Source organism: Sminthopsis crassicaudata, chromosome 5, assembly GCF_048593235.1.
Source record: "Sminthopsis crassicaudata isolate SCR6 chromosome 5, ASM4859323v1, whole genome shotgun sequence".
In the NCBI taxonomy this organism is placed as follows: domain Eukaryota; kingdom Metazoa; phylum Chordata; class Mammalia; order Dasyuromorphia; family Dasyuridae; genus Sminthopsis; species Sminthopsis crassicaudata.
In genome coordinates, this window is record NC_133621.1 from 114,635,546 (window position 1) to 114,645,565 (window position 10,020).

The 10,020-nt window shown below is 37.7% G+C and overlaps 1 protein-coding gene across 8 annotated transcripts in view; it reads left to right on the forward strand.

Moving 5' to 3' along the window:
* Positions 1-9,796, forward strand: part of RBM28 (RNA binding motif protein 28) — a 46,918-nt gene extending 37,122 nt beyond the window's left edge. For 3 of the 8 annotated variants that reach the window (XM_074268016.1, XM_074268014.1, XM_074268015.1), the window contains exons 15-19: positions 3,884-4,042; positions 6,261-6,335; positions 7,301-7,557; positions 8,529-8,628; positions 9,225-9,796. In XM_074268016.1, coding sequence (XP_074124117.1) covers positions 3,884-4,042; positions 6,261-6,335; positions 7,301-7,557; positions 8,529-8,628; positions 9,225-9,362 — 729 coding nt within the window. In that variant the 3' untranslated portion in view covers positions 9,363-9,796. Of the gene's footprint in view, positions 1-3,883; positions 4,043-5,833; positions 5,984-6,260; positions 6,336-7,094; positions 7,558-8,528; positions 8,629-9,224 lie in introns of all 8 variants that reach the window. The other 5 variants (XM_074268012.1, XM_074268011.1, XR_012482344.1 and 2 more) reach the window with 4 other exon arrangements.
* Positions 9,797-10,020: the final 224 nt, after the last annotated feature.

Below are 10,020 nucleotides of genomic sequence, written 5' to 3' on the forward strand. Positions count from 1 at the left end.
AAGTGTGTCTTTGGAAATTGAGTTTGGATTGGAATTGAAGTGTTCACCTAGTTGCTCTCCTACTAATTTCCATTCCTCTAGATCCAATTCTTTTTCCAGAGAAAAACAAGGACATATAATCTGCACAGTTTTTAAAAGTTCAGCAATCTCTTCCAAAATTATAATCAATCCTTGGCTTTTCATAATCTTGATAATGCTCTCTAAACATTTTCCTTGAACAGAAAAAGAAGGCTGTTTTCTAAACATTTGCCTCATTTCACTGAAACTCTACTTTAGCTCTTTAACAAAGTGTCCTCATTATTCACGCTTATTTCTGTGTCAGACTTCCACTGAGATCTGGATCGGAGACTTTTCCACTGGAATCAGGATCATGTCTGTCCCTGTTCGGGCGCCAAAATGTCAAGGTCCGGGCTAGCTCCTCTGAAGGGCTTAGAATAAGTACTTGCCCCACGTTGGGCACCAAAATGTAAAGTTCTGAATGTGCTGTTGTCTCCAGAAATTGCTGATCGCTCTCTGGTCTATAGGAGAGACTTCTCCCTCTAGAGAGCCGCCTCAAGTCTGGCCCAGACAAGACACTCTCTATCTCTGGAGTGCCGCCCTCTTTTATCCTCCCAGAAAATGGGCGTGGGATAACGCAATGGCTTCTGGGAAAAATTACTTCAACCAATGAAATTGCTCCTCCTAAGCATGCACGCTCTTTCCCAGGAGTTCACAGAAGTAAAACTCCCCCTAAAGGCCAGAACAAGAGAATTGTTAAGTACCGACTTAGCACTTAGTAAGAACCTAATATCTCATTATCTCATTAGCACTTAGTAAGAACCTAACATCTTCAATTATAATCCTTCTCTGGGAGGAGGTTTCTGTAAAATCTTTTCCTCTGTGAGTAGGTTTCTTGAGAGGCTTCTGGAGCCTTCCCCTTCAAAAGTGTGGGATTGCTGGACTTGAGAATCCACGGACGTCTTCTCTTTGACTCAATCCAGACTCCCCAATCTAGACTCTTAACTTCTCCTTTTATCCTCCCAAAGAATGGGCTTGTGGGTATTCCAAAGGTGTAAACTCCTTTTAGGAGACTAAAGGTGTGAATTCAGAGCTAGAGAATTGTTAAGTACCAACTTAGCACTTAGTAAGAACCTAACAGTGAAGAACTTTTAAAAACCCAGCTTTCAAGGAATTGATATTTCATCCTGGGCCTGAGTTCAAATCTGGTCTCAGACATGTAACACTTCCTAACTGTGTGACCCTTGGCCAAGTCACTTAACCCCAATTGCCTCCACAAAATAAATAAATAAAATGGATAGAGTATTGAATAAAAATATCAGTTTCACCAAGTTCAAAATGTATAGTATAGTTTATATATATGTGTATATGTATAGTTATAGTTTTAGGTATAGTTAGCTCATCTCAAAAAGACCTGGGGGTTTTAGTAGAATGCATACTCATTGTGAGTCAATGATCTGGCAGCCAAAAAAGCTCATTCTATTTCGGGCTGAATTCAGAGAGGCAGGCTCTTTTAGGAGTAAGGGGGTGCTAATCAAACTGTATCCCATTAGACCACATTTAGAATATTGTGGGGCACACCACAATTTGGAGCTCTTGACCATCCTTATTGTCAAGAGCTTTGAACTCATAAAGAGAATTGGTTGAAGAACTGGGGATATCTCACTCTAGAGGAGATAATTCTCTGAGAGACACGACAGCTGTTACTAAGTATTTGAAGGACTATCATGTGAAAGAAGAGAATAGGACATGTTCTGTTTAGCCTTAGAAAGCCAAGCCAAAAAGAGTAGGCAGAAGTGGGAAAATAGGCAAATGTAGGCTTGGTATCAGTAAAAACTTCCTAATATTTAGAGCTGGCCAAAGTACAGTAACTGTTTTCAGAGGTAGTAGCTTTTGTTCTCTCTAGACTCTTTATGCAGCGCTTGGGTGACCATTTGTCATTTATGTTAGTGTTGGATTTCTTTCAGTGTTGGGTTGAACAGTATGGCCAATAAGGTCTCTTTTAGCTTTGAAATATTGTGATTGTATAGTAGAAGCTACTGCAGTTTGTTTAGTAGGAAAATTATGACATGGTCAGAACTATATTTAAGGAAAATCACTTGAACAGCTGAGTGGAGGATGGATTTGAGTGACTGAAACATGAGTAAGAGGGTATCAAGATACTCTAGAGGTGAAAGACAATCTGAATTAGAGTGGAGACCATGTGAGGAGAGAAAGAGATGGAACTAGTATGGCAGTAGGTACAAGATTTGACAGCTGATTGAATGTGTCAATGTGTCTGGTTAGGAAGAGTGAAGAATCTAGGATAACACCAAGATTGTAAACCTGGGATGTTAGAAAACTAGGATTGCCCTTGAGAGAAATTGGGAAGTTTAAGATAAGGGTGAGTTTGGGATATAGATAAGTTATATTTTAGACATGTTGAATTTGTGATGCCTATGAGACATACAACTTGAAAAGTCAAGCAGACAGCTAGAGATAGATAAATAGGAACTTAGGAGAGACTTATCTTTACTCTTAAAGCTTATTTTCTGAAATTCAATTTTATTATTTTCATTTCCATATTTTTTCCTCATCCATTAAGAATCCAAGAAAAATAAAACCCATTACATATATATATATATATATATATATATATATATTTATTAAAAATATATATATTTATTTATTTATTAAAAATATATATATATATATATATATATATATATATTTATTTATAAAAAATTCTATAAAATAAATTCCATTATTAGTTATGTCCAAAAAAAGAGCAAGGAAATAAAAGTATGTGTAATCTACTCTGTCCATCTTTCTATCTGGAGGCAGATAGAATGTTTCATCATGAATCCTTGGAAATTATGGTTGTTCACTGTGGGTCAGTGTTCTTAAATCATTCTAAATTCATTATATAATATTATATAAGTTGTTCTTCTGATTGTTCTAGCTTCACTTTGCAACGGTTCACCGAAATTTTCCCAAGTTTTTTTGAAACCATCCCTTCATAATTTCTTATAGAATAATTTTCAGTAGAATAATATTCCACCACAATCATATATCATTAACTTGTTAGTAAAATTTACTTTTAAAAAAGACACAACTCTAGCCAGCTTAGTTTGGTACAGATACAGTATCATGAGCCTAAATTAATACAGCAAAAATAATGAGCAAATATATGAAATTAGGATCTCATTTAAATAGACCATATTTTGTGTAGTCAAATAGCCATACCTGATTATAGGCATAGACTTTCCTTTGCCTCAAGATGGCAGAGTTGAATTTCTTTTTTAAGATCTCATCCCAGAAGATATGTTGTACTTTCAGAACAAACCAGCTGTCATAACAAAAAAATGCCCCAGATATTTTCATTCCTTTATCAGGTCATATTAGACTGTATTATGACCAGTCTTTTCCAATGTATACACACATGCACACAAATACACACACACACACACACACACACACAAATGTATCTAAACATACATATCTCTATATATATGGAAGTATGGACGCATATATAAATAAATACAAACATTAGCTGACAGGATTCTCTGCCTTAACTGTTGTGTAGTGGAAAAGACAGCATATTTGGAACCAGCATTTCAAATTTGGTTTTGAGTCCTGGCTCTGCTATTTATTATCTGTGTGACCTTGGGTTCTTTCTCATTTTGTCTCATTTTACCTCACCTCTGTGTTCTTCACCTGTAACATACTTGTGCTGCCTCCATCACAGGGCTCTTGTGAAAATCAAATGAAAAATGTAAAGTATTGTGCAGCATGATGACTCTGTCAGTAGCTACCCTCCTCATTATTATTAATATTCTCTCTCCTTGTCATAATTCTAAGTCTTCTCTTAAACTTGAGTCCACCAGTTTGTTCATTGTTCTTGCAGTTTGAGCTTCTGAAACATAAGAAGCTGAAGGATCAGAACATCTTTGTCTCCAAGACCCGGCTGTGTCTCCACAATCTCCCGAAAGCAGTGGATGACAAACGGCTCAGGAGGTTGGTGCTGACTGCAGTTGGAGGCGGAAGGGCTATACGCCTGAAGGAGGTGAGAGGGCACTCTTTTTCTTCCTTTTTTCTCTTTCTTTTTCAGAGAAGAATGCATGCGTGCGTGCATGCGTGCGTGTGTGTGTGTGAGGTCTTTGCCATCATCTGTGACTCAGTTGGTCTAGCACTGTGTGCTATGATGCAGACAGGTTTGGGAATTGAATCCCAACATTGATCAGATAGCTTTCCTCTGTTCTTTGTTTTCACACTACATTCCTATTCCTGACCTAATATTTTATAAAGTGCTCTTGAGTCACAAGACGGGCTTTCTGGGAAGGGGTAGCTAAATCCATCACTACAAATTTATTTTATTATCCTTAATAACTAATATTATTGACTGTCTGCTGGATATAAAAGATATGATTAATGCATTTTTAATTTGGTACATATTGAGATAATAACAATTGATGTTTATGTGATTTAAGATTTACAAAGCACTTTACAAAAATGGCATTTGTTCCTTAATACATCCTGAATTTTGATCCGACCAGGAATTTCACGTACGAAATCATGAATCAGCAACCTTTTTGTATTTGGAGTCTTTAAGAATTCTGTGGAACCACTGAAAGTTTGTGTGTTTAGTCCATAGCCATATAGTTAATATTGTGAAATCTAGTATTGGTACTTTGAATTCAGTACTCTTTTATATTGGCATATTATTTATTGATTTGTACTGATATTTAATTGTTTTGTGTAAATCTTGCGTCTTCATCAAGATTGTAAGATCCTTGAAGTCAGTAACTTTCACTTTAAAAGTCCCAGTGGGGTTTTACACAATGTTAGGGACACAGGTCCTCATCAAATAATTGTTTTATACTGAATTTAGCATCTTGGTGTCCTGAGGTCTTAGTCCTTTCCATTTTTTTGGCTATTACTTAGTATTATTTGCATACTATTATCCAAAAAGCTATATGTGACTTAACAAATTTTGAACAGAATAAAACCTGAACTCTGAGTCATATTGAGTTTTCTCTCTGTTCCTGTGTCGTTATGCTCTTTGTATTCTTCCTATACCAGAAATGCTCTTCCTGTTCAAATCAGAAGGCAACATCCTTTCTTCAAAGAAAAGAGATGTACAACTACATATACTCCTACAGCTTTCTCCTCTATCACATATATAACTACTGAACGTTTCACTTTAACATTTCAACAGTCTGTAATTTCATCAGTGTGGATACTCTTTCTTCTAATGCAGACTATTGCCATTCTTTCATTTTAATAGCTGGTCTTAGATGGCTACAACCAAAAATTTTTTGGCCAGCTTGGTGATGAGCTGGACTACCTTTTTGTCAATAGTGGTGGGTCTCGGTCATCAGCTCTTTGAAAAACCAAGCTTTGGTGTAGGGTGCTAGTGAAAGAAATGACTATTTTTGAAATGTTGTTCAGTTTTATCTGACTCTTCATGACCTTGTGGAACATGGCAGCCATTGCTGGCTCCAGGTCCACCGCTCTTATCTACTGAGCCAGTTAGCTAGCGACAGCTTATTTCTTTTTGTACTTAATTATCTTTTTTTTCCTTTTGTGTATAAATGTGTTTTTCATGTTGATATATATTTTTAGGATTTAAGTTCCTAGAGGTAAGGGAACTACTATATGTTTCATTCATTTTGTGTGTGCCTAGCAAAGTGCTTTGTTAGGTTGATAGTGACTCGGGGGAGAATTGTTTTGCTGTTCAAGTTGTCAGAGAACTTAGTTGATCTTGTTTGAGCCATCCATATAAAAAACCTTGAGGACAGGAAAGATGCCTTTTTCTTTCTGTCCAATCACGATTGTTCTTTCCCTTGATTACCAGTGTCGAGTGATGCGAGACCTTAAAGGTGCACATGGGAATGTGAAGGGTCAGTCCTTGGGTTACGCTTTTGTGGAGTTTGAAGAGCATGATCACGCACTAGCAGCCCTTCGTCAAATCAACAACAACCCAGAGATCTTTGGCCCTCAGAAGGTGAGGGGCGTCTTGTGGAAAGATGACCCAGTCTGACCTCTTGGTGTTCATTTTCTTTTTGTGTTAGAATAGAGAGATGGAAATAGTTAAGGACATGAAATCAGAGGGTAGCCCAAAAGGGGAATTGTCATTTGAACAAGTTGCCTGCAGAATCAGTAAAGCTACTGTGTGAAGTAAGTAAATAGCAGGCCTTGGCTTGGACTGCATACAAACATGACCCACTGTACCTATAAATTAAGATATTTGCTTAAAGCTTTTCTGTCTTTTCCTTATACAGAGACCAATAGTAGAGTTCTCTTTGGAAGATCGAAGGAAACTAAAGGTGAAGGATCGAAGGGCCCAGCGAAATCTGGTACATGTTTTAGTGACTATTAAAAATACTCTGTGTTGTTTGTTTTACCAAGTCCTAGAGTGCATGTCTCTTGTTAATACAGAGGTTTCTAAAGCTGTAATTCTTAATTATTCAGGGATAATCAATTTATAAAATTTTCAGATTCTTTTTCTTCCTGCTATTTCATCTCTTGGTCATTTTACTTTTATCACATGCTAGGTCAAACTGCACCATACTTAGAGGAAGGGAAAGGACAAGAGATTAAAAAAAAACTTCAGATTAATATTATTACTAGTTAAACTTTTAGTCAGGATAGATGTTAAAGCTAAGAATAGAATTTAATATTAAATATTTTCTCTCCATTCTCTGAATTTTCATTGCCTTTTAGTTTACTATGCAATATATAATACATTGTAGTTTTAATATAACAATTGTAATATATATCCATATACACACACACACACATATATTCACACATGGGAAGAATTGTTCTTATTTTAAGTTTTGCATTTATGGTTATTTTTATCATATTAATTTGCCTATTCAGCATACTTTTGGGGTGTCCAGATCATTTATGTATGAAATTTAACTAGGACAGTAAGCCTGGCATGGAAAACCTGGGAGTATAAATTTAAATGCTATTTAAGGACTATTTTGGTACTCTATAAAAATTAAATGTACAATTATTGTCTAAAAATATTGTTATTGCTTTAGAAGTATTTCTAAATTTTCTTGCTTTTTTAGATCCTGAGTATTTTCTTTGCTTTTCATCTTTTTCAGAAGTGGAGAGACTGTGTGAAAATTGTAGTGCATGTCAACTGCCCATTATAGTTTTTTCCTTGATCCCCATTGGTTTTAGGACAGCAAAGTATATTCTGATTCTGCTCTCTTCACATAAAATCCATATTCTGTTGAGACTTGTTAGCCATCAGTTTTCATTGAGAAAACCACATGGGAAATTCACTATGAACTCTTGGTTTATGCAGCAGAAAATAAAGGCAAAACCTGTAATTGAGGAGCCTCCAAAAGAGCAGCAGCAACAGCCTGTGAAGTTCCAGAAGCATAAGGCAGCTCAGAGTCAGATACAGGGCCCAAGCAAACCTCCCCTGAAGCCGCCAAAAGGGACTACAGGTTCATGGACAGGATTCCAGACCAAGGCAGAAGTGGAGCATATAGAGCTACCAGATGGAAAGAAGCGGAGAAAAGTGTTGCTGCTCCCCTCACATCGAGGGCCAAAAATAAGGTGGGAAGAAGCTTCGGACAGCCTGAGTGGGCAGGAGGGCAAGAGGATGCTTCTACTCGGGCCTTGAGGGGTCAGCTATTGTCCTCTTTATAGAGAGATTTCTTATTTGGAAGGCAGATAGGTGATAACACTGGATAGAATGCTAGAACTGGAGTTAGGAAGACAGCTTCATGAATTCAAATCTGGCCTTAAAACACTTCATAGCTGTATGAACCTGGGCAAGTCACTTAATCCTGTCTGCCTCATTTTCCTCATCTATAAAATGAGCTACAGAAGGAAATTCCAAATACTCCAGTATCTTTGCCAAAGAAAATCCCCGATGGGGTCACAGGGATTCAGGTATGATTGAAAAACGACTGAACAGCAAAATCTTGTTTGGAGGGACCAAAGAACCCATCTTTGCAGTAGTATACGTGCAATTGTCGAACTTTGTTCAAGGGAAGCATTTGTAAGCATGTGACCGTTGAGGGCAGGGCTTCATCTGTTTCCTGTCTGGTTCATGACTGAATGTAGAGAAGCCCCATAGAACGTTATAGACAAACATCTTACTTTCTAAATGGGGTCTTTAATATTTGCTGAGACTTATCTACCTAGATTTTTTTCTTCAGTTAGTGAAGGGCACTTTGGGAGGAGATTTTAGGATGTTTTCTATAATACATTGTATCATGGATACCATAAAGTGCTGTCATATCCATGTACAGTAGGTGCTCAGCGAGTATTTCTGGAATAAATGAATATGGATTGATATATGAAAATTCTGAAGTTTGGCTGAAATGTGGTTAGTTTTGTTGAACAAGGTTACAAAGACTGGATATCAAAATGCCCTGCTTCTAGTGTCATTTTAAAAATTAGTTCTTCCTATTATAAGTCTGAAGTGCATTGTTACAGCTTGCCTGGCTGTAAGAGAGATTCTTGGTCCATGTGGCCCCCAAGTAGTGATCCAGAATGAATGTTTGACTCTCTGATTTCAGAATGCGGGACAAAGGCAAAGTTAAACCTCTTCCACCTAAAAAGCCAAAGGTCCAGATGAGAACTCCGAGCCAGGAGAAGCGGCCCCCCATGTCTTTGCAGGTGAGAACAATGTGACAGCCCCACCTTCTGTAGGCACATTTTTGTCACTTATTATCTTAGTAAAAGATGGCTGCATATTAAAAATGGCTGGGATGCAGCCATCTTTCCCGAGGCCTCCTTCCCATAAGAAAGATCTTCTTTGGGTGTGCTGGGAGAAGGTACCACACTTGGTGTTGACTCCAAGGGCTACTAGGCTCCTGGCAGGCTCATTAACAACCTTCCCTCTTTACAGATTCTTGGGAGGGTTCAGTTCTGGGAAGGGTTTTTCCTTCAGATCAGGGTCAGGCTTTGACCTGATATGGTCAAGCTGATGAAGTAACAGTCTGTACTGGGACTTGGAGCCTCAGATACACACAGCTACCCTCTTCAGGTTTCTAGGTTTTCAGCCTAGGTGTGGGATAGTCACAAAGATCCTGTTTTTATCAGTAGTGGCAGAGATGATTTTTGAGGTCTTCTCTTTGAGGATTGTCTGGGATTTCTTGAATTTAGCTTGAGATAACTTCTTATTGGTGAACTAGTGCTTTGAATACTGCATCCTTTGGATGGTTAAAGGTGAGATTTTACATTAATTTCCTTTTGCTCCTTTTCTCCTGTAGGTGCCAAAGAAAAAGGCTAAGGGAAATAAGTCAGAAATTCGATTCAACCACCTGGTCGAACAGTACAAGCAGAAAATACTAGTAGGACCCCCAAAGGGAGCCCCTTTTGGAAAGAAGTGCAAATGGTTTGACACTTAACCTTAGCAACAAATGGCATAAATACCTGCTTCCTTAGCTACATTGCAGAACATCCTGTCTGGTAGTCTTGTGTTTTTCATTGTAGGAAAGAGATGATGGACTGCCGGGGGGGGCATGTTCTTAGCTCTGAACTGTACAACTCTGGACAACAGTTCTCCTATCTGAGGTCTGCTAGCCACAGAAAGAAATGTCAGATGTTGTGATAATCATTTATATTTATATCCAGATTGTTCTATGGAGCGGTATCTCATTGTTCCATATTATTCTTGCTTCTTGAGTAGAAACAGTTGTTAAAAAAACCCTTCTTATGATGACTTTAATATGTCTATTTTGATAAGCATCCTGACTCAAGAAAAAATTTTTGATGTTTTTAAAATAACATATCATCATGCTATTCATAAACCATCATTATATCCTTGTGTCTGATTGCACAATCTGTGTATACTGAATATCTAAAACTGGCCAGATGAGAGTCAGAAGGGCTGAAAAATTGAAAGCAATGCCCTCAGTATAAGGGCATAGGATTGCCCTGAGTATGACTGCCTTCATGCACTGGTCCAGTAAGCTTACCTTGTCCTTTGAGAACTGCTCCCTTTCCCTACCCTCTTCAGATGTTTCTTCTTGTGACACAGTTATTCATCACATGCCACAATTTCTC